At 35.1% G+C, this 26,111-nt stretch overlaps 1 protein-coding gene across 14 annotated transcripts in view; it reads right to left on the bottom strand.

The window, feature by feature from the left end:
- The window catches only part of GPHN (gephyrin), a 641,151-nt gene that overhangs the window by 211,385 nt on the left and 403,655 nt on the right, over positions 1–26,111 (bottom strand). For 6 of the 14 annotated variants that reach the window (XM_059182361.1, XM_059182360.1, XM_059182363.1 and 3 more), the window contains one exon: positions 25,495–25,602. The exons of the other annotated variants lie outside the window; for them this stretch is intronic. In XM_059182361.1, the coding sequence (XP_059038344.1) occupies positions 25,495–25,602 (108 nt within the window). The remainder of the gene's footprint in view (positions 1–25,494; positions 25,603–26,111) is intronic. 14 annotated transcript variants of the gene reach the window in all.

Raw genomic sequence — 26,111 nt, 5'->3', positions numbered from 1 at the left:
AGAATTTAAATAAAAATCTTCAAAAAAGCCATTTGATCTGGCAATTAAAGAAGTTACTAGTAGAGCAAAAAGGGCAGAAGTGAGTTGAGGAAGTGAGTGGGATGATAAAGCAGGGTAATTAGTAAGAAAAGAAGGGAGACATTCACTATTTTTCCTTCCTTTGGCCCTTGAAGTGAAGACCTATTAATGAGAAAAATGGGGAAATATAAGTGGGAAAAAGAAGTTTAGGAGAGTTATCAATATTGGATATATGCATTGGTGAATAAACAGGGAGGATAACTAAAGATTAGGGGAAAGAATTATCAACAATGTGGATCCAGTTAATATTGGCAACCATAAATTTGCAACTTCATTAAGTAGCCTAGGAATAAAAATTTTCCACCTTTTCAAAAAATAAACTTACACAAAAGATGAAGACTTAGAAATTCTTTGCAAATATATGGTTGTGAAAGCTGCTGAAATAAATGAGATCCTAAAGGTACATATAGATAAAATTTAACAAGCCATAAAAAGGGAAAAAGAACAAGATGGAGGTAGTTAATAGTTGTCTGAGAGACAGCTATTTCATTATTTGATGAAGATAGATACCTGATGACAAAAGGTAAAAAAAAAAAAAAAAAAAAATTGGAGGTAAGGAAATGGAGGCAGTGAAAATGGATTACTCAGCTGATGGGCATTTGTACTGTTTCTATTTTCTGGGGATACTATAAACAATGTTACTATGGACATTCTAGTATTATCATGTGTCCTACATGCATTAATTTTAGGATATATATATATATATTTATTCAGGAACAGACAGAATTGCAGGTTATTGTGTAGCCATACCCTTTTACAGATTTCCAAATTGGTTAAGCCAATTTATATGTCTGTCAAAAGAAAATGGTGATAGTTCTTCTTACTCTAAAACACATCTCTATCTAATATTGTCAATATAAGCAATTTTTAAATGTCTGATAGTAGTAATTTGTTTTAATGTTCCTTTCCCCAACTGCTAAAGAGAAAAAGCATATTTTATATGTTTATCAGGCATTTAGATGTTCTTTTTTTTTTTTTTTTTTTTAATAAAGCCCCTGTTTAAATCTTTTTGGCCAAATTTTCCCTTATTGGGTTGTCCTCTTTTTACTGAATTGTTATTTTTTAGAACATATTCTGGATATCTAGTCCTTTATCAGTTTTATATGGTGAAAACATCTATTCCTCTTCTGTAGCTTACTGTCTTACTTAATCATGTCTTATGGCTAAAAGAATATTTTAATTTAGTTAAATCTATCAATATTTTCCTTTATAGTTAGTGGGTTTTGTATCTTAAGAGGAATCCAATGGAAGTGGCACAGAAAGAATTGCCAAAAGTCGATCACTCCAAGAAAGAGGTAACTAAACTAGCAAAAATGGTCAGAGTCAACTTTACCAGAAATCTATAAACCAAAAATTTATAGCAACCAGGTGAATGCTTAATCAAGAACAAACAAACAAAAAACAAAAAACAAAAACAAAAGCAAACAAAAAAACCCAACCCAAAACAACTATTCCTCCACCAAACAACTCAGTGGCACACTTGAAGACACAGCCCACATTCCTGATAAGCATTCTTAGTACTGGAGGGAGAACAAACCTTATTCTCAAGAATTGCAGTTCTTTGTTTCAATATGTTCAGTGGCTTAATGAAGGACACATAGGGTTTGCTTTTATTTCCCCTAACCTGGAACTTTCCTTGGGCTTCTGCAGCTAACCAGAAGGTGGTATTATTCTAAAATATAAAGGCAAATATATTAGCTACTGCTCTCTGGGCATGGGATGACAGTTGGGATAAAGAGTAGATTTACTTGGAAACTTGGAAGGAAAGGCTATGTAATAAAATGCTTTCAGGCATAGGGACTTTGAAAAGTCTATTCCTGGGAATCTAAAGGTTCATGTTTATGCTCAGGGTTAGCCACATCCTCAGAAGACTTTACCTAATCTTTCAACTCTTGCTGAACTTCAGAGTCTGCAAAAGCAGGAAGTGAGGGCTAAGAGCTGTAAACTGGCTCAGTGTCAAAGGTATGCCCTGATACATACAAAGAGTCCAAGTACAAAGAATAAGAGATGTTCTTTTTCTGTACACTTGTACAGAAAATGTACATTATTTTCCTCAGTAAGGAAATCTCTGTTGAATCACTAGCTGACCACATAGCTAATGGAACAGAGACTTCAGTAACCAATAATTAATAACAGCCCTGACAACAAAAGTTAACCAACAAATCAAAAACAGTAATTATGACAAAGAGCAAAATAAATCACCCCAGGGAGGGAGAAGAATCTAAGTTCCAGAGTTTCCCTTATAATATTCAATATGTCCAGTTTGCAACAAAAATTATAAGCTATGCAAAGAAGTAAGAAAGTGTGGCCCATATATAGAAAAAAAAAAAGAGCTATAAATAGAAACTATTTCTGAGAAAGCTCAGACACTAGGCTGACTACTGAAAATCTTTAAATCAACTATTTATTTTTTCAAGATTATTTTAGCTACTTGGGGTCTTTTGTGGGTCCCTATAAATTTTAGGATTGTTTACCCAAGGATACAAAAATACTGATTTGAAGGGACAGATGCACCCCAATAGCAGCCTTATCAACAAGAGCCAAATTATGGAAAGAGTCCAAATGTCCATCAGTGGATGAAAGGATAAAGATGTGGTACATATACAATGGAATACTACTCAAGACATCTGAAAGAAAGAAATCTTGCCATTTGCAACAATGTGGATGGAGCTACAGTATACTATGCTAAGCAAAATAGGTCAATGAGAAAAAGAGAAATACCATATGATTTTACTCATATGTAGAATTTAAGAAACAAAGCAGATGAACATAAGGGAAGGGAAAAGAAAGGGAAATAAATAAAAAGAGACTCTTAACTATAGAGATCAATCTGAGGGTTGATGGAAGGAGATGGGTAGAGGATGGCCTTAATGGATGATGGGTATTAAGGAGGGCACTTGTTGTGATGAGCACTGGGTATTATATGTAAGTGATAAATTACCAAATTTTACTCCTGAAATCAATATTAATTTATATGTTAATTAGAATTTAAACAAAAACTTAAAATGAAAAAAAAATCAACTATTTAAAATATTTTGAAAGAGCCAAAGAAAATGATGGACAAAGAACTAAACAAAGCACAAGAAAGATGTCTCACCAATGAGGAACAGCATAAAGAGACAGAAATAATAAAAAGGAAACAAATGGAAATTCTAAAGTTGAAAAGATAGCTGACTCTTGAACAATGCAGGGGTTAAGGATGCCAACCCTCTGTGCAGTCAAAAAATCTGTGTATAGCTTTTGACTCCCTAAAATGTAACTTCTAATAACCTACTGTTGATTGGAAGCTTTACCAATAAGCAGTCGACTGACATATATTTCATATATGTATTAGATATTGTATTCTTAAAATAAAGTAAGCTAAAGAGAAAATGTTATTAAGAAAATCATAAGGAGGGGCGCCTGGGTGGCTCAGTGGGTTAAGCCGCTGCCTTCGGCTCAGGTCATGATCTCGGGGTCCCGGGATTGAGTCCCGCATCGGGCTTTCTCTGCTCAGCAGGAAGCCTGCTTCCTCCTCTCTCTCTCTGCCCACTTGTGATTTCTGTCAAAATAAATAAATAAAATCTTAAAAAAAAAAAAAGAAAATCATAAGGAAAAAGAAGCTAAAAAAAGGAAATCATAAGTAAACTACATTTACAGTACTATACTATGTCTATTGAAAAAAATGCACATATAAGTGGACCCACACAGTTCAAACCTGTGTTGTTTGAGGTTAAACCATAAAACTAAAATAAAAAATTCTCTAGATGGATTCACCAGCATATTTGAGCAAGCAGAAGAAAGGATTAGTGACTTAAAGATATATAAATTGATAATAACCAATCTGAGCAGAAAGAAAAAAAGAATGAAGAAAAATGAGAACTTCAGAAAACTATGGGAGGACACTAATATATGCACCAAATTATCCATAATGGGAGTCCCAAAAGGAGAGGAGAGACAGAGTTAGAGAAAATATTGACTGAAAAATTTCCAGATATGATGAAAGACATAAATCTACATGTCCAAGAAGTTCAACAATTCCAAGTTAGATAAAGATCTAAACCAAGACACACTATAATAAACTGTTGAAAGACAAAGAATTCTAAAGCAGCAAGAGATAAGCAACCTATATGAGAGAGCCTCAATAAGATTAACAGCTGATTTTTCAGCAGAAACAATAGATGCAAATAGGTAGGAAAATAACCTGTTCAAAATGCTGGAAGAAAATGATCTGTCAACCAGAAATTTTGTATCTGGCAAAACCATGATTCAAAAATGAAAAGGAAATAAAAGTATTTTCAGATAAACAAAAGTTAAAAGTTCAATACTAACAGACCTTCCTTCCCTAGACAAAATGTTAAGAATCCTTCAGGATGAAATGAAAGGACACTACACGGTAATTTGGAATTCACATGAAGAAATAACACTGTTGCTCAAAATAGGTAGATATAAAAGTAATATATATTTTGGCTTGTAAATCAATACAGTTAAAAAGAAAACTATATAAAATAATAATTATAAATCTGTATTGGTAAGCACACAAAGTATAAATATGTATTTTGTGAAAATAACAACATAGGTGAGTGAGATTAGGCAAAGATTTTGCATAATATTTAAACTAATTTGGTATTAATCAAACTAGACTGTTACAAAGTAAGATGTTAATTTTAATCCCCAGAGCAACAACTAAAAAGATAACTAAAAGAAATCTGCCAAAAGAAATTAGGGAAAAATGAAAATGACACACTAGAAAACATCTATTAATAAAAATTGAAGGAAGTAATGGAGAAAAATGGGATATACAGAAAATAATAAACTGGAAAAACAAAACATTACCTTTTTAGTAATTACAATAAATGTAACTGATTTAAACTACCCAATTAAAAGGTAGAGACTAGCAGAATGGATTAAAAAAAAAAACATGATCTAAGTATACACTTTAGATCCAAAGACAAACAGGTCGAAGGTGAAAGAAGGAAAGATTTTTTTCTATGCAAACAGTAATTAAGAGAGCTAGAATGGCTCTAATAATATAGACAAAATGGACATTAAGACCAAAACTGTTGCAAGAGACAAAGAGAAAAGGTAATGATAAAAAGGTCAATCCACCGGAAAATATAAGAATCATAAACATATACACACCTAATAAAAGCCCCAAAATATATGAAGCAAAACTAACAGTACTGGAGAAAAAGTCCAATGATAATAGTGAAGGAGACATCAATGTTCCATTTTCAATAATGGTCAGAACAACTAGTAAGATCAACAAATAAAACAAATTTGAACAACAGTATAAATCAACAATCATAGAGAAAATCTACCCAGTAACAGTAAAACACACATATTTCTCAAGTGAATAGGGAACATTTTCCAGGATAGACTAATTGTTAAGCCACAAAATACTAAAATCATACAATGTATCTTCTCTGACCATAATGAATGTGGGAAACAATATAGAGAGAAATTCACGAATTTACAAATATGTGGAAACTAAACACATTCTTAACTGATGAGTCAAGGAAGAAATTCCAAATGAAATTACAATATTTTGACATGAATGAAAATGAAAACAAAAACACAATATATCCAAACTTACAGGTCAGTAACAATAGCGTTCAAAGGGAAATTTGTAACTACAAACACATACTTTAAAAAAGAAGATATCAAATCAATATGTTAACCTTCTACCTTAAAGAACTAAAAAAAATTAAGAACTAAATAAAGAACTAAAAAAAAAAAAAAAAAACCCAAAACCAAAAAACGAAAACAAAAACTAAACTAAACCTAAAGCAAAGAGAAGGAAAGAACTAATAAAAAGTATAACAAAGATAAAATAGAGAACAGAAAGACACTGAAAGAATCAACAAAACCAAAGTTGGTTCTCTGGAAAGAGCAATAGAATTAACAAAACTTTTACCCAGACTGACTGAGTATAAAGAAAGAAAACTCATATTTCTAAAATCAGGAATAAAAGTGGGCATATTACTATTGATGTCACAGAAATAAAAATTATAATATTATAAAAAGCTGTATGCCATAAATTAGATAACCCAGATAAACCCAGAAATTATGAAAATTGATACAAGAAATAGAAAATCTGGAATAAACATGTAACAAATATCAATTAATAATAATAATAAAAAAAACTTTCAACAAGAAAAAACTCAGGACCAGATGGTCTCACTAAAGAACTCTATCAAATGTTTCAAAAAAAGAATTAACACAAATCCTTTATAAACTCTTCCACAAAACTGAAGAGGGGAACATTTCTTAATTCATTTTATGGGGTATTACTGTAATACCAAAGACAAATAAACACATCATGGGAAAAGAGTATTATAGATCAATATTCTTTATGAGTATAGATACAAAGATCTTAAATAAAATACTGGAAACTGAATCCAACAGCATATTAAAATGATTACATACCATGACCAAGTGGGATTTATTCCAAGAGTAAGTATGTTTTAACATAAGAAATACAATCCGTATAATCAGAAATCAACACATTAACAGAATGAAAAAAAATCCCCATGATCATCTCATTTGTTGTAGAAAAGCATTTGACAAAGTTGAATACCCTTTCATGATAAAAACACAAAGAAATCCACAAATAAATAGAAGGCAACTTCCCAATCTGATACAGGACATCTAAGAAAAATCCATAGTTAACACCCTACTTTTAATGATAAGAGACAAGAAACTCCTCCCTAAGATCAGGATCAAGGATGTATTCTTTCACTTCTTTTCAACATTGTATTGCAAGTTCTAGCCAGGGAAATTAGAGAAGGAAAAGAAATAAAAGGCATCCAAATTGGAAAGGAAGAAATAAAACTATCTCTTCATGGATGACACGATGTTATATATATAACATCCAATAATTCACAGAATGATCAGAACTAAATTCAGGAAATAAATTCAGAAAAGTAGTAAGATATATAAGCTCACAAAAATTAGTTGTATGTTTATACACTAACACTGAAAAATTCAAAAAGAAAATCAACAAAGCAACCTCATTTAGAATAGCATGAAAGAGAATAAAACATTAAGGAATACATTTAGCCAATAATGTGAAAACTACACCAAAAATTATAAAACTTAAGAATACACATACACAAAAAAAAAAACCAACCCAAAAAACAAAATGGGAAAGATGTATATTGTTAAGATGGCAATATTACCCAAATAGATCCACAGATTCAAAGCAAACCCTACAAAATACCAACAGAATTTTTTGCTAAAATAGAAAAACCCATCCTGGGGCACCTGGGTGGCTCAGTGGGTTAGAGCCTCTGCCTTCGACTCAGGTCATGATCCCAGGGTCCTGGGATCGAGCCCCGCATCGGGTTCCCTGCTCAGCAGGGAGCCTGCTTCCCTTCCTCTCTCTCTGCCTGCCTCTCTGCCTACTTGTGATCTCTGTCTGTCAAATAAATAAATAAAATCTTTAAAAAAAAAAAAAAAACCCATCCTAAAATTCATATGGAATCCCAAGGAGTCCCTATAGCCAAAACAATCTTGAAAAATAAGTTGGAAGATTGAAACTTTCTAATTTCAAAACTTACTTAAACGCTACAAAGGCAATCAAATCAGTGTAATACTGGCATAAGGATAAACATACAAATCAGTGCAATAGAAGTGAGAGTCCAGAAATAAACCCTTTTATATTGATTAATTGATTTTTGACAGAGGTGCTAAGACCATTAATGGGAAAGAACAGGCTTTTCAATAAACTGTGTCAGAACAACTGGATATCCACACTCAAAAAAATGAAGTTGGATCCCTATCTGCCACCATATATAAGAATTATTCAAAATGAACCAAAGACCTAAATATATGAGCTAAAGTGATAAAATACTTAGAAGAAAATGGGAAAATATTCATTATTTTTGGTAAGAGATTCTTAGATATGATACCAAGAGTACAAGAACAAGAGAAAATTTATACAAATAAGATTTCATCAAAATTGAAAACTTTGGGTGACTGGGTGGCTCAGTTGGTTAAGCATCCCACTCTTGATTTCAGCTCAGGTCATGATTGCAGGGTGGTGAGATCAAGCCCCACATCAGGCTTTGCTCAGCATGGAGTCCCTTTGAGATTGTTTCTCCCTCCCTCTCTGCTCCTCCCCACTCTTGCATTGTCTCTCTCAATAAATAAGCAATAAAATCTAAAAAAAAAAAAATTTTAAACTTCAGTGCATCAAGGAACATTATCAAGAAAAGTAGAAAAGACAGGCTACAAAGTGGGGAAAAAATATACCCAAATCATGTATCTGAGAGTGGTTTAGTACCCAGAATATATAAAGAACATTTACAACTCAACAACAAAAAACAAATAATCCATTTTAAATTGGCCTTATTCTTTAAAAGAGGCAAAGACTTGAATAGACATTTCTTTTAAAAAGATGTACAAAAGGGCAATGAGCAGCAATAAAAGATGTTCATCATAATTAGATATTAGAGAAATGTACATCAAAACCACAATGAGATACCACTTCACACCCACTCAATGACTACAGTTTCATTTAAAAAAAAAATTATTTGTCAAAGAGAGAAGGAGAGAGAGAGAGCAAGAAGCAGGCAGAGGGAAAACCAGGCTCCCAATGAGCAAGGAAACTGGCAAGGGATTCAAGATCCCAGGACCCTAAGATCACTATGTGAGCTGAGGCAGACACTTAACTGACTGAGACACCGAAGCATCCCTTATTGTGTTTTGTTTTGTTTTAAGGAAAATATCAAATATCGAGAATGTAGAGAAACTGGAACCTCATATATTGCTGCTGGGTATGTAAAATGATACATTTCAGCAGAAAACAGTTTTGTTGGTTCTTCAAAAAGTTAAACAGAATTATCATATGATTCAACAATTCTATTCTTAGGTGTATATCCAAGAGAATGGAAAAATAGTATTCATTCCAAAACTTGTATACAGATGTTCATACCAGCATTATTTTAATTACCAAAGAGTGAAACCACTCCCAGTGTCTGTCAGTTGATCACTGGCTAAACAACATGTGGTGTACCTACACAATGAAATATTGTGCAGGCATAAAAAGTAGTTCTGATATATGTGACAACACAGATGAACCTTGAAAGCATGATCTTAAGCAAAAGCACCTAGGCATAAAAAGTCACATATTGTATGATTCCATTTGTATGTAATGTCCGGAGTAGTCAAATCCATACAGACAGAAAGCAAATTAGTGGTTGCCAGAAGGTGGGGAAAGGGATTATTGGGGCATGACTGACTAATCGGTATGGTGTTTTTTAGTGGATGGGGAAGTGATAACATATTCTGGAATCAGGTAGAGGTGATGGTTGCCTGACACTGTGAGTGTATCAAAAGCCACTGAACTGTATTCTTTAAAATGGTTATAATGGTGAATTTTATGTTATGTGAATTTTACTTCAATTAAGTTTTAAAAGGAATCCTTCCTTAACCCAACATAATGAAAATGTTCGCCTACATCATTCTATAAAAAACTTTACGGTTTTTGCCTTTCTTATTTAGGTCTCCATTAAACTTAGAATTGATTTTTGTATACTCTATGACACAGAAAAACCAGCTCTTTTTTTTAAAGTACAGATAGTCTACTGTCCCAAAATCATTTATTGAAAAAAAGAATTTTTCAAATAGTATATAGTACAAACTCTCATATACCAAGTGTCCACATGTGTGTTGCTATTTTTTGGGCTTATATTCTGTTCTACTGGTGTGTTAATTATTGCACCAATAATGCAGTACCTGAATTATGTCCTTCTAAGACGTGATATTTATAGAACAGGTCTTTTCACTTTTTTTTTCCCCTTATTTAAGCACATCTTAGTTATTTTTGGCCTTTGCATATCAATTCTATATAAATTTTATAAGCAGCTTGTCAAGTTTCTCTCTTCTTTTCTTAATTAAACACTTGTGCACACATACACCACTTACAAACTGTTAGGATTTCATTTACTGTTTGTATAGAAAAGTATAAAAAGTTTTGATACCCCTCTGATTAAAAAGTTATTTCTGGGGCAGTGTGAAAGCAAATGAGAAAAAAAAGAGAAGGTGATTCATATGGGTATTCATCTTTTCTGTTTCATTTTTTAAATTTCTTTTTTCACATTTATTTTTTAATATGGATAATGTATCCATGTACTACTTGTAAAACCACAAGCATTTTTAAAAGGATTTATTTATTTGAAAGAGAGAGCAAGACAAAGAGAGAGCATGTGAGTGGGGGGAGGGGCAGAAACTTCCCACTGAGCATGGAGGCGGAAGGGGAGCTTAATCCTATGACCCATGAGACCATGATCTGGGATGAAATCATGAGTTGGATGCTTAACCGACAGAACCACCCAGGCACCCCAATACAATTACAAATATTGTTAGTAATAAAAACCATAAGAGGGATTGTTTCAAAATTAAGAAGTGGCCTATGCACTCAACAATTAGAGAGAAATAAAAGAATGAACACTCTGTCTTGTACACATTTGATACTGAAAAGTTATTTCCTTAATAATAAGTAGAAGCAAACACTAACTTTTAAGAATTATAATTTCCCTTTGAGATAGAAGAAATGGAATAAAAAATTAGCTCAGAAAAATAGTAAGAAAGGACAGATATTTACCCTTGATGTTCCTTATGCTAATAAAACAAAAAGCAAGAGAAGAGAATAAGGAAAAGGAGGAAGTAAAAAAAGGTAAAGAAAAAGTTGAAAATTGCAACTTGTCAATGTTTACAAAGAAGCCAATAAGAGATGAATCCAAGCCTTGCCAAGTAGTGATGATCCCCCTAGAATAAGCAGAATTTGTAGTGGGTTATGTCAGCACCAATGAGAAGAAATGCCAAATCACTTCCAAATAACATTCCTATTCTAGAGTACTAGTAAATTCTCTTACTGTTTTATGCAACTGATAGTATGGAGAAAACAATCTGTCCCAGTTAATCTCAAGCCTGCAATGCAATTTCAACTGTTAATTATTAAACAACAGAATTTTCCCCATTTAGGGAAACTGTAATGAGAATGCATACATTTTTAAGGAACTGTGCTAATTCTTTCAATCTATGTTGCTTTTCTGCCCTAAAGCTTATTTTTACGGTAGAGAGAATACTTCTAAAAGAAGCAATAGATTCCTCACATCAGGGAGACCATATGATAATAGTCTTTCTCTGACCAACTTATTTCGCTCACCATAATTTGAGAGGCAAAGTGGGAGGGTATGGGGGATAGGGAAGGAATAAATGAAACAAGATGGGATTGGGAGGGAGACAAACCATAAAACAACTCTTAATCTCACAAAACAAACTAAGGGTTGCCCAGGGGAGGTGGGGTATGGAGAGGGTGGTTGAGTTATAGGTATTGGGGAGGGTATGTGCTATGGTTGAGTGCTGTGAAGTGTGTAAGCCTGACGATTCACAGACCCGTACTCCAAGGGCAAATAGTATATTATATGTTAATTAAAAAAATGAAAGAAGAAATAGAGAGTTATAAGATCAAAATTAGAATACATAACCAAACTACCTCTTCTTTTTTATTTATTTAATTTTATTTATATATATTTTTGTTAACATATAATGTTCTATTTGTTTCAGGGGTACAGGTCTGTGATTCAGCAGTTTTACACAATTCACGGCACTCAACATAGCACATACCCTCTGCAACGTCCATCACCCAACCACCCCACCTCTTCCACTTCCCTCCCCTCCGGCAACCCTCAGTCTGTATCCTGAGATTAAAAGTCTATTACAGTTTTCCTCCCTCTCTGGTTTCATCTTGTTTCATTTTTCCTCCCTTCCTTTATGATCTTCTGTCTTGTTTCTCAAATTCCTCATAGCAGTGAGATCATATGATAATTGTCTTTCTCTGACTGACTTATTTTGCTTAGCATAATACCCTTTAGTTCTATCCACCTCATTGCAAATGGCAAGATTTCAATATTCCATTGGAATAATATTCCATAATTTTCCATTCCATATATTTCCATTCCATAATATTCCATTGGAATATATATATATATATATATATATATATATATATATGCCCCTTCTTTATCCATTTTTCTGCTGATGGACTTCTAGCCCCTTTCCATAGTTTGGCTATTATGGACATTGCTGCTATAAACATTCAGGTGCATGTGCCCCATTTGTATCTTTAGGGTAAATACCCAGTAGTGTGATTGCTGGGTCAAAGGGTAGCTCTATTCTTTAACTTCTTGAGGAACCTCCATACTGTTTTCCAGAGTGGCTACATTAGTTTGCATTCCCAAAAACAATGTAGGAGGTTCCCCTTTCTCTGTCTCCTCACCAACACCTGTCATTTCCTGACTTGTTTATTTTAACCATCCTGATTTAACCATCCAGACCATCACTCTACCTGTGAGGCAGAATCTCACTGTGGTCTTCGTTTGTATTTCCCTGATGCTGAGTGATATGGAGCACTTTTTCATGTGTCTGTTGGCCATTTGGATGTCTTCTTTGCAGAAATGTCTGTTCATGTCCTCTGCCCGTTTCTTGATTGGATTATTTGTTCTTTGGGTATTGAGTTTGAGATGTTCTTTATAGATTTGGGATACTAGCCCTTTATCTGATATGTCATTTGCAAATATCTTCTCCCATTCTATCAGTTGTCTTTTGGTTTTGTTGACTGTTTACCTTGCTGTGCAAAAGATTTTGGTCTTGACAAAGTCCCAATTGTTCATTTTTACCCTTGCTTCCCTTGCCTTTGGCAATGTTTCTAGAAAAGTTGCTGCAGCTGAGGTCAAAGAGGTTGCTGCCTGTGTTCTTAAGGATTTTGATGGATTCCTGTCTCACATTGAGGTCTTTCATCCATTTGGAGTCTGTTTTTGTGTGTGGTGTAAGGAAATGGTCCAGTTTCATTTTTCTGCATGTGGCCGTCCAATTTTTCCCAACACCAATTATTGAAGAGACTGTCTTTTTTCCATTGGATATTCTTTCCTGCTTTGTTGAAGATTAACTGACCAGATCAACTAGTCTTGTTTAGTTGACCAAGTCAACTAATCTTGTGGAATTGAGGGTCCATTGCTGGGCTCTCTATTCTCTTCCATTGATCTATGTGTCTGTTTTTATGTCAGTATCATACTCTCTTGATGATTACAGGTCTGTGATAGAGCTTGAAATCCGGAATTGTGATGTAGCCAGCTTTGGTTTTCTTGTTCACCATTCCTCTGGCTATTCGGGGTCTTTTCTGGTTTCATATACATTGTAGGATTATTTGTTCCATTTCTTTGAAAAAGTTATGGTATTTTGATATGGAATGCATTAAATGTGTAGACTGCTCTAGATAACATAGACATTTTCACAATATTTGTTCTCCAATCCATGAGCATGGAGCCTTTTTCCCATTTCTTTGTCTTCCTCAATTTCTTTCATGTGTATTCTATAGTTTTCTGAGAATAGATTCTTTGAGCCTTTGGTTAGATTTATTCCTAGGTATCTTATGGTTTTGAGTGCAATTGTAAATGGGGTTGACTCCTCAATTTCTCTTTCTTCTGTCTCGTTGTTGGTGTATAGAAATTCAACTGACTTCTGTGCATTAGTTTTATATCCTGAGAGTATACTGAATTCCTATATGGGTTCTAGCAGTTTTGGAGTGGACTCTTTTGGGTTTCCACGTGAAATATCATATCATCTGCAAAGAGTGAGAGTTTGACTTCTTCTTTGCCAGTTTGAATGATTTTCTTTTTGTTGTCTGACTCCTGAGGCATCCTAGGACATCTAGTACTATCCTGAATAGTAGTGGAGAAGGTGGACAGCCCTGCTATGTTCCTGACCTTAAAGGAAAAGCTCTAAGTTTTTCCACATTGAGAATGATATTCGCTATGGGTTTTTCATAGATGGCTTTGATGATATTGATATGTACCCTCTCCATCCCTACACTTTGAAGAGTTTTGACCAAGAAAGTATGTTGTACTTAGTCAAATGCTTCCTCTGCATCTACTGAGAGTATCATATGGTTCTTATTCTTTCTTTTATTAATGTATTGTATCACACTGACTGATTTGTGATTGTTGAACCAACCTTGCGGCCCAGGAATAAATCCCACTTGGTGAGTAATATTCGTGGTGAATAACTCTTTGAATGTACTGTTGGATCCTACTGATTAGTATTTTGGTGAGAATTTTTCCATTAGTATTCATCAGGGATATTGGTCTGTAATTCTCCTTTTTGATGGGGTCTTTGTCTGGTTTGGGGATCAAGGCAATGCTGGCCTCATAAAATGAGTTTGGAAATTTTCCTTCCATTTCTATTTTTGGAACAGCATCAGGAGAATGGGTATTAAATCTTCCTTGTTTAGTAGAATTTTCCTGGGAAGCTGTCTGGCCCTGGGCTCTTGTTTTTGGGAGGTTTTTGATGACTGCTTCAATCTCCTTACTGGTTATGGGTCTGTTCAGGTTTTCTGTTTCTTCCTGGTTCATCTCTAGGAATGCATCCATTTCTTCCAGATTGTCAAATTTGCTGGTGTATATTTGCTCATAATATGTTCTTATAATTGTATTTCCTTGGTGTTGGTTGTGATCTCTCCTCTGTCATTTATGATTTTATTAATTTGGGTAATTTCACTTTTCTTTTTGATAAGTCTGGCCCGGGGTTTATCAATGTTATTAATTCTTTCAAAGAACCAGCTCCTAGTTTCATTGATCTGTTCTATTGTTCTTCTGGTTTCTATTTCATTGATTTCTACTCTGACCTTTATTATTTTTCTTCTCCTGCTGGGTTTACACTTTCTTTGCTGTTCTTCAGCTCCTTTTGGTGTAGGGTTAGATTGTGTATTTGAGAACTTTCTTGCTTCCTAAGAAAGGCTTGCACCGCTATATACTTTTTCTCTCAGAACTGCCTTTGCTGTGTCCCAAAGCTTTTGAACAGTTGTGTTTTCATTTTCATTTGTTTCCATGAATTTTATTAATTCTTTAATTTCCTGGTTGACCCATTTATTCTTTAGTAGGATGCTCTTTAGCCTCCATGTATTTGAGTTCTTTCCAACTTTCCTCTTATGGTTGAGTTCTAGTTTCAAAGCATTGTGGTCTGAAAATATGCAGGGAATGCTCCCAATCTTTTGGTACCAGTTGAGACCTGATTTGTGATCCAGGATGTGATCTATTCTGGAGAATGTTCCATGTGCACTAGAGAAGAATGTGTATTCTCTTCCTTTGGGATGGAATGTTCTGAATGTATCTGTGATGTCCATCTGGTCCAGCATGACATTTAAAGATTTTATTTCCTTGTTGATTTTTTTGCTTAGATGATCTGTCCATTTCAGTGAGGGGGGTGTTAAAGTCCCCTACTATTATTGCATTATTGTTGATATATTTGTTTGAATTTGTTATTATTTGGCTTATATAATTGGTTGATCCCATGTTAGAGACATGCATATTTAAAACTGTTATCTTTTTGCACAGATCCTTTAAGTATGATATAGTGTCCTTCATCATCTCTTATTATAGTCTTTGGCTTAAAATCTCATTTATCTGATGCAAGGATTGCTACCCCAGCTTTCTCACTTTACATCTGGAGGTGTCTGTGTGTCTAAAATGTGTTTCTTGCAGACAGAATGTTCATGGGTCTTGTTTTTTCAGCCATTCTGACACCCTGTGTCTTTTGATTGGGGCATTTAGCCCATTTACATTTAGGGTAACTGATAGATATGAATTTAGAGCCATTGTATTGCCTATAAGGTGACTGTTACTGTGTATTGTCTCTGTTCCTTTCTGGTCTGTTACTTTTAGGCTCTCTCTTTGCTTAGAGGACCCCTGTAAAAAATTTCCTCTGGGATTGCTTGGTGTTTGCAAATATTTTAGTTTTATTTGAACTGGAAGTTTTTATTTCTACTTCTATTTTTAGTGACAGCCTAGCTAGATATAGTATTCTTAGCTGCATAATTTTCTCATTTAGTGCTCTGAATATATCACACCAGTCCTTTCTGGCCTGCCAGGTCTCTGTGCTTAGGTCTGTTGCTAATCTAATATTTCTACCATTGTATGTTACAGACCTCTTGTCCCGAGCTGCTATCCGGATTTTCTCCTTGCCTGCAAGACTTGTAAATTTTACTATTAGATGACGGGGTATTGACCTATTTTTATTGATTTTGAGGGGTGTTCTCTGTGCCTCCTAGATTTTGATGGATGTTTCCTTCCCCAAATTAGGGGAGGTCTCTGCCATAATTTGCTCCAATATACGTTCTGCCCCTCTCTCTCCTTCTTCTTCTGGCATCCCAATTAGAAACTCTAATATTGTTTCATCTTACGGTACCACTTATCTCTTGAATTCAACTCTTGTGATTCAGTAGTTACCTTTTTTTCAGCTTCTTTATTCTTCTATCATTTGGTCTTCAATATCACTAGTTCTCTCTTCTGCCTCATTTATCCTAGTACAAAGAGCCTCCATTTTTTATTGCACCTCATTAACAGCTTTTTAAATTTCAACTTGGTTAGGTTTTAGTTTTTTTATTTCTCCAGAATGGGATTCTCTAGTATCTTCTATGCTTTTTTCCAAGCCCAGGTAGTATCTTTATAATTGTCATTCTGAACTCTAGTTCTGACATCTTGATTAGGGCCCTAGCAGTCAGTACTTGATTTTGGGTGTATTTTGGTCTGTTAGAAGAAACTGCCACAAAATTTTAAAGAAAGAAGGAAAACACACACACACACACACACACACACACACACACACACTAAGGGTAAATATGATGAAGGAATAGAGTTTGACTCTAAAAGTGAAAATTAAAAAAAATGATTTAAAAAAAGGTACTGATAAGATGTTGGTTAAAATAGGAAAGGGGAAAGATTAAAAAAATAGCAAAAGAAAAACCTAAGAAAATTTTAAACATTTTACTTTGAAAGACTAAAGAATCATAGGAAAAAAGCCATGAGCTCTATGTGCTGTATTCCCCTAGCAGTGGGATTTTGCGGTTCTGATTAGTAAACATGGTCTTGGGTGGATGTTCTTGCTGATCCTCTGGGGGAGGGACCTGTTGCAGTGATTCTCAAATGTCTTTGCCCAGGGTGGAATTGCACCACCCTTGCTAGGGGCCGGGCTAAGTAATCTGCTTGGGTTTGCTCTGGATGGCTTTTGTTCCCTGAAAGCTTTTCATACAGCTTTCGAGGACGAGAATAAAAATGGTGTCCTCCCAATCTCTGGCCTCAGAGTAGCTGAAAGCTCAGGGGCCCCCACCTGCGTGTGACCTCAGCAAAAAGCAGTCAATCACTCCTGTCTCCCTGGTCTCTGGCCTCACTCTGAGCTCACCCAGACTGTGACTGAGCATTTCTATCTCTGGCACATGGCCCCATCTGGAGTCTCCAATCCCAGCAGATTCCTGTAGTGTGCTTCCACGCTGCTCCTCCCAGTGGAGGAAGGGGGGCATTCTCCCTGGATCTGTCACTCGTGTAGTCCCTGCTTGAAGAGTGGTGGTCCAACTGTACTTTGGATGATGGATTATGGCAACCCTGAGTTGAGAATCCACTTCTCAGCTCCATCTTTGCAGCAGCTTCCCTGCTCTGCTACATGGGAGCTCTGCCACACGCAGGCACCTCTAGTCTTTCTGTGTCCCTGAGGGTCATGAGACTGCACTGTCCCAGGGAGGAGTCCATCTGCTTAGCCACTGGAGTGATGTCCCTCCATAAAGCAGACTTCTAAATATTCTTATTTTGTGTTCTGCTGCTCTATCACTTGGCAGTAGTCGGCTGATGGAGGCTCCCTTCCCCTATAGTCTATCTTCCTGTACATTGCCTCAGATTTACTTCTCTGCATGTCCTACTGGAAAGTGGTCACTTTTCTGTTCATAGAATTGCTGCTATTCTTTTCTTTGGTACCCTGTTGAGTTTTTAGGTGTTCAGAATTGTTTGATAGCTATCTAGCTGAATTCCTGGGACCAGATGAAGTTTAGGTCTCCTAGTCCTCTGGCATCTTGCTCCTCCTATCACTTCTCTTTTAGAATTCTCTGGTCCTTTATTTATTTAGATTTTGTTTATTTATTTATTTGACAGAAAGATAGAAAGCACAAATAGGCAGAGTGGCAGGCAGAGGGAGAGGGAGAAGCAGGCTCTCCACTGAGCAGGGAGCCCAATGTGGGGTTCAACCCCAGGACCCTGGGATCATTACCTGAGCTGAAGGCAGCCACTTAACTGACTGAGCCATGCAGGCATCCTGAACTCTCTAGTCTTTTAAAACGCCAGAAAGAATAGCAATAAAATAAATACATAAGTTTGTGTTTTGATGCCAAGGAAATTCATAAGTGAGCATATACTTACCCCTTTGAATCATTTTAACCACTTAAAATTTTTGTATTGAAAAAATGTTTAAATTTATAGAAAAGTTGGAAGACTAATAGACAATTTCTATGGCACTTGGATTTAATTTTGGGTAGGTAGTGAGCAAATGCATGAATAATTGGAGCTAGTTTCTCAAAGCAGGCATGCATGGAGGTGTATGGCTACCACAGCAACAATTTGTCAGTCTTGATGGTAATGCTTTTAGAGTCATTGTCCAGCTTTTTGGTTAGCTCCATCATAGATATAAAGACCTTTAAGATGAGTTGTATTTTCTAAAAATCTATCTAGATATCCAAGTTTGCAATATAAGTTCTGAACTGATAAAAGTAGATTAAAAATATGAATACTTAAAAGGATTTTTCAGAAAACATATATCATGTATCTTTCTAGAGTTTCTGAATACATCCTTTAGTGGCTTTGATTGTTATAAAAATTTTACTAAAGACTGTAATTGTCAAACTAATGTATCTTGAGTTCAGTAAGGTATTTGATAAGTCATTGATAAAACTCCTGTGGACAAGATAAAGTTGGTTCTGAGGGACTACAAGAGAAATACATGTTAGCTGGTTAAGCAATCATAACCAGTAGGATTTCTGGTAGTGTGTGAAGTGTGCTATCCTAAAAAAAAGTTATATCAGTGACTTCAATTAAAGCATGATTAACATTTATTCAGGTAACAGGGCTAGAAAAGGCAGGTAATGTACTAAATGGTGGATACCAATTTAAAATAAGATCTCTTTGGCTACACTGATGAGTTAAATGTAGCAAAATGAAATTTAACAAGAATAAATGTGAACTGGGGCACCTGGGTTGCTCAGCTGGTTAAGCATCTGCTTTTGGCTCAGGTCATAATCCTGAGATCAAGGCCCATGTTGGGCTTCCTGCTCAGCGGTGGGGTCTGCTTTTCCTACTTCCTCTACTCTTCTCTACTCTGGTACTCTCTCTCTGTTTTTCTCTTTCTCCCTCAAATAAATAACATCTTTAAAAAAAAAAAAAGAAAAATAAATGTGAACTGTTGGTGGTAATGCAAACTGGGTGCAGCCACTCTAGAAAACAATATGGAGTTTTCTCAAAAAGTTAAAAATAGAACTACCCTACAATCCGCAATTGCTCTACTAGGTATTTACCCAAAGGATATAAAAATACTGATTCAAAGTGACACATACACCCCAATGTTTATAGCAGCATTATCAATGACAGCCAAATTATGCAAAGAGCCCCAGTGTCTATCTGCTGATTAATGGATAAAGAAGATGTGAAATATATATACAATGGAATATTACTCAGCCATGAGAAACAATGAAATATATCATTTGCAAAGACGGAGATGGAGCTAAAGTGAATAACGCTAAGTGAAACAAGTCAGAGACAAATACCATATGGTTTCACTCATATGTGGAATATAAGAAACAAAACAGATGAACACAGAGGAAGGGGAAGCAAAAAAGAGATGAAGGCAAACCATAAGGACTCTTGACTAAGGAGAATAAACTGAGAGTTGCTGGAAGTGAAGTCGTCAGGGGACGGGCTAACTGGGTGATGGGAATTAAAGAGGGCACTTGTGATGAGCACTGGGTGTTTTATGTAAGTAATGAATCACTAAATTCTACTCCTGAAAACAATATTACAGTATATGTTAACTAACTAGAATTTAAATAAAAACTTTAAATAAAAAATAAAAAATACACATGATAAATACCAAAAGAAGGAATGTGAAGACCTAAATCTAGATGAAAATTAATGATAAAAAATCCACAGCAGGGCGTCTGAGTGGCTCAGTGGGTTAAGCCGCTACCTTCGGCTCAGGTCATGATCTCAGGGTCCTGGGATTGAGTCCCGCATTGGGCTCTCTGCTCAGCAGGGAGTCTGCTTCCTCCTCTCTCTCTCTGCCTGCTTGTGATCTCTCTTTGTCAAATAAATAAATAAATAAAAATTTAAAAAATAAAAAATCCACAGCAATTTACGATTAATATTTATAAAGAAAAGCCATACTTTATAATTTTGTCTAGACAGTGAAGATGAGGTATAGCTATAACAGATATTTTTTCAAATGTAAAAATTTATTTTTTTTAGAGATTTTATTTATGCACTTGACAGTGAGAGAGATCACAAGTCGGCTAGGAGGCAGGCAGAGAGAGAGGAGGAAGCAGGCTCTCCGTGGAGCAGAGAGCCCGATGCAGGGCTCGATCCCAGGACCCTGGGATCATGACCTGAGCTGAAGGCAGAGCGTTTAGCCCACTGAGCCACCCAGGTACCCCACAAATGTAAAAATTTAAATATTCATGACTTTGTTTCTTTACAAGGACTATTTATACTTATTAAAATTATTCCCTTATTGTTTAAAATTATTCAGAATTTTTGTTGTCCTCAATGGTATTAATAAGAATCCTTATTAAAATTTGTTTTGCTATATATACTTGCCTTCCAGGAAAATAAAAGGTATAATCTTGCCTATACCTGCATTTTGGTATTAATTTCTAATGGTTTATATAAACCACTTAGAATAGTACCTGCTACATAGTTAGCACTTAAAAATTATCTCATCATTATTATTATAGTCACATAATATATTGGCTTACTAGAGGGAAAGAATATGCTGATTGTGCTGATTGTTTCATGGAAGAGACCATATACATCATAGGCATTACTAAATATATCTTTTTTTATGTCTGTCTTGTAAACTTAGTTAATGGACATCTATTCTTTATAGACAGATGATATATTATAATTTTTCATGGAACATATTTAACAAATATTTTATCAGTGTATAATATGTGCCAAGCTGTGCTAGATGTTGGGTAGATTGATATATAAACTAAGAGATCTGATCCTTGTCCTCATGGACCTTACAATCCATACATATAAATATTAAACCCATGAATAAGTATATAATTGTAAATTGTGATAGGTGCTAAAAAGGAAAAGAACGAGATGCTATAAGAGAGAGTAACTGCAAACATAATTTAGGCTAAAGGAAGCAGATCAGAGGTCTTTCTATAAAAAAGAGATACACTGGGACAGAAAGCATAGATAGAAGTCAGTTAGGCAAAGAATAGGGTTAAGAATATTTCAGTGGGGACAGCACATTACCCAAGGCAAGAAAAAGCTTGATGAAGCTTGGTAAGCAATGAGGAAAGGGAGAGGAATGGTTAGACAAGGGCCTAGTAAAGTTGGGGGGAGCCACATCATGTAGAATCTAGCAGAACATGTCAAGGAGTTTTAGTTGTATTTTAAATGTAGCAAGAATCATTGAAAGTTTCAAGTAGAAAAGTGACATGATTTACTTTATGTTCTAAAAAGCTGACTCTGGCTTTGAAAAGAGTAAACTGAAGAGAGGCTAAAGTGGAACTGATGAGACTAACCACTGAAATAATGGAGATGAAAGATGATGGTGGATTAGACTAGGTTGTTTCCTGGGAATTTATCATGCCGAGTAATTTCAAAATAGCCACTGATAAATCTCACAGGATTCTTAAAATAAAATCTGTAATAATCAGACTAGTTTTTTTTTTTTTTTAAAGATTTTATTTATTTATTTGACAGAGAGAAATCACAAGTAGATGGAGAGGCAGGCAGAGAGAGAGGAAGGGAAGCAGGCTCCCTGCTGAGCAGAGAGCCCGATGCGGGACTCGATCCCAGGACGCTGAGATCATGACCTGAGCCGAAGGCAGCGGCTTAACCCACTGAGCCACCCAGGCGCCCTAGTTTTTTTTTTTTTTTTTTTTTTTAATCTCATGAGACTACCAACAGTTATGATACACTTATAAAACTAGTTCATTTAAGAATTTTTTTTTTTTTTTTTTGTATTACACAGTGAGTTCCTCAAATGCAGGGCCTAAATCATGTATGATCATTTAAAAACTCATGGCATTTAGCAGAGTGACATATAAATGTATATATATATGTATATATCTATATGTCTATATATATCAAAACAAATATTTGGTGAATGAATGTAATACAAAATGAAAGCAAAGATAAATATAGATTGGATTTATGAAAGGCTTTAGGGAGAAGGCTGATCTTTAGCTAGCACAAGAATTTTTTTTTAAATTTAAAAATTTTTTATCCTTTAAAGCCTTTATTTAAATTCTAGTTAGCTAACATACAGTGTAATATTCGTCTCAGGTATACAAGACAGTGATTCAACACTTCCATACCCTACCTGGTGCTCCTCTTGATAAGTGCATTCCTTAATCCCCATCACCTATTTTACCCATCCCCAACCCACCTCCCCTTTGGTAACCATTAGTTTATTCTTTATAGTTAAGAATCTGTTTCTTGATTTGCATCTCTCTCTCTCTTTTTTCTCTCCTTAGCTCATTTGTTTTGTTTCTTAAATTCCACACATGAGTGAATCATATTGTATTTGTCTTTCTCTGACTTATTGTGCTTAGCATAATACTCTCTAGCTCGATCCATATCATTGCAAGTGCAAGATTTCTTTTTTAATGGGTAAGTAATGTATTTCTTTATCCATTAATTGATGGACACTCAGGCTGTTTCCATAGTTTGGTTATTGTAGATAATGCTGCTATAAACATTGGGGTGCATGTATCATTTAAATCAATATTTTTGTATTTTTTGGATTATAGGGTAGTAAAGCAACTGCTGGATTGTAGGGTAGCTCTATTTTTTAAATTCTTGAGGAACCTCCATACTGTTTTCCAGAGTGGCTGCTCCAGTTTGCATTCCCACCAACAGTGCAAGAAGGGTCCCTTTTCTCCATGTCCTTGCCAACACTTGTTGTTTCTTGTGGCATAAGAATTAATCTAAGGAACAGGCCTTACAACTGAACTCAACAGTTGTATGTATGAGCCTTTAGAGAGGAGAACCAGCATTAATCCCATTTCCAAAGGAGGTCACCACCTACAAAATGTAATAATATAGGGTGCCTAAAAGCTGAATAAGAAGAAGAAAGGAAGAAAGAAGAAAGGAAGGATTGTTCAACTGGGCAAAGGAAAGAGGAGGTGTGAAGGAGGAATTATATCAGTAACATCTGAAAGTTGAGTTAGGATCAGTGAGGTGATCAACCACCTAAAATAACAAATATTTACTTTTTTTTTTTTTTAAAGATTTTTATATATTTATTTGACACAGAGAGAGAACACAACTAGGCAGAGAGAGAGGAGGAAGCAGGCTCCCGCTGAGCAGACAGCCCCGATGCAGCGCTTGATCCCAGAAACCTGGGATCATGACCTAAGCCGAAGTCAGAGGCTTAACCCACTGAGCCACCCAGGTGCCCCCAAATATTTACTTTTATTCAGGTATTGCATTAAGTACTTTTACATTCCTTTTTCTATTTGAATATTCATAACTTAACCATTAAGTAATAATAAGATTAATATTTGTAAATTCATTTCTACATTCTTTTTTTTTCCATTTCTACATTCTTAATTCTTATATATTTGTATTTATATATTTGTATTTCCTGTGAAGCAGTTGTAGTATCTTTCTGGTACCCTCAATAATTCATGTAAGACATAATACCTTGGATACGTATTCATTTAGTATTTGTAATAAAGTTACGATTTTACTTCCAAAAAATTATTAATGGTTTTAGAGATCATTCATCCACTGAGATGCCCAATGAATTCAATTAATAGGACCAGGTAAAAGGAGCATACTTTTAAGCACTTGCTTCAGCCCACAGTTATCTTTGTGTTGCAACCACAGGTAAATCCCAAATGCCAACAAAACTCTTTTTTTCCTTTGCTGATTTGCTTTGTTTCCAATTCCACATGTGAATAAAATAAGATGGTAATTGTATAACTTATTTTGCTTAGCATTATGCTCTCTAGCTCCATTCATGTCATTTAAATGGCAAGATTTCATTCTTCTTTATGGCTGAATAATACTCCATTTTACATGCATATCACATCTTTTTTTCCCGTTCATCAGTTCATGGACATCTGGGCTGCTTCCATAATTTGGCTGTTCTAAATAATGCTGCTTTAAACATAGGGGCGCATGACTCCCTTTGAATCAGTGTTTTGTATTTTGGGGGTAAATACCCAGTAGCACAATTCTTGGTTTGTAGGGTAATTCTAATTAAGTTTTTCAGAAAACTCCACTCTGTTTTCCAGAGTGGCTGTACTAGTTTGCATTCCTACCAATAGTGCATGAGGGTTCCTCTTTCTCCACTTCCTTGCCAACACTTGTTTCCTGTGTTATTGATTTAGGTCATACTGAAAGGTGTGAGGTGAGATCTCATTGAAGTTTTGACTTGCACTCCCTGGATGAGAAGTGATGTTGATCATCTTTTCATGTGTCTGTTGGACATCTGGATGTCTTCTTTATAGAAACGTTTGTTCATGCCTTCTATTCCTTTTTTAATTGGATCTCCCTAAGGATTTTAAGCCAAATTTCACTTTATTACTCCCTTTTTTGCCTCTCATTTTATTTATTTATTTTTTCAAAGACTTGATTTATTAGAGAGAGAGCATTGAGAGAGAAAGAGAAAAGGAGTAGGGACAGAGGAAGAGGAGAAGCAGACCTCCAGCCGAGTAGAGAGCCTGATGCGGCTTGATCCTAGGATCCTGGGATCATGATCAGAACCAAGAACAGAAGCTTAACCAACTGCCTCTCACTTTATAACCATATTAGGGACTGAGAGATTTTTGGCATCCATCATCTAAATTATTACTGTTTAGTCAGTTATGCTTATCAGTTTGATCTTTTCTAGCCTGGAACTTTTTACAAACTATCATTCAGCCAGTGACTAAAACAAGTGATATGTATTTTTTACAAGTTTTTATTAAAAGATGCGTTGTATGAATCTTCTCAGAATCTCAGATTCTGTATGTATCTCAGAAGTTGTATGAAGACTCAACTCTCTAAATGGTTTTAATGAGAACATAATGAAGGACAAGAAAGTAAGATGAAAAATCATGAGGCAAAAAGCAAGGTTAACAGAAATTAAATATTAGTTTGACCAATTTATTTGTATTTTAGGAATCTTAATGATATTAGACTATTTCAGGTATAGGAGAAACTCTATTAAATTCCTTGACGGAATAGGCTCAGTGGCACTTATTCTTTAGAAAAAAAGCATGCTGAAGATCTTTCAGAATAAAACACATCTTCCATAGTATGTTATAGCCTATCCTCCAAGGAAACGAGGTAGGCTGTATGCTTGCAAAACCATGAGTGCAAAAGCCTCTTGTCTTACCCGTTCGTCTGTACTGCCTGTTGCATGATGGGAATAAGTGATGAGACCAGGAATGGGCTGCTCACCGTGTGCCATGATAACAGCTGGACTGGTGTAGAATGGATGCTTCTAATGCACAACACATAACAACTATGAATACAGTGACAGGAAGACATGAAACTATACAAGCAAAATGACTAGAAAGGAAAAGGGTGAAAACAAATAAAACAATGAAATGCCAAAATTTTTCAAATGTAGTATGACAATATCAGCTTAGATTTCAAATATTGTAAGCTTTTTCTTAAGATTGAATGGTACTTTTTACTCTTAATTAACAGTAAAAGAAGATATAATGATTTTAAAATGTATGTATTTAACCAATCAGTTCCATAAAAACAAAATGAAATGAAACAAAACAAAAATCACATACAATTAAAACATTTACTGCCTTAAGTAAACATTTAATGGACCAGCTGAGCAGATCTGGAGACGAAATCATTTGGTCTTCAGTAAAAGAATTACCTATTGGTTGTCTAAAAGGACACCTTAAAAAAATCTCTATGATCCTTTCTAATCTATGGGTTGCCAAAATTTCTCTCAAGTTATCCTCACAGCCAAAATATCTGGGTGATAACCTA

Source organism: Mustela lutreola, chromosome 7, assembly GCF_030435805.1.
Source record: "Mustela lutreola isolate mMusLut2 chromosome 7, mMusLut2.pri, whole genome shotgun sequence".
Lineage (NCBI taxonomy): Eukaryota > Metazoa > Chordata > Mammalia > Carnivora > Mustelidae > Mustela > Mustela lutreola.
This window is presented reverse-complemented; position numbering and strand designations above follow the sequence as displayed.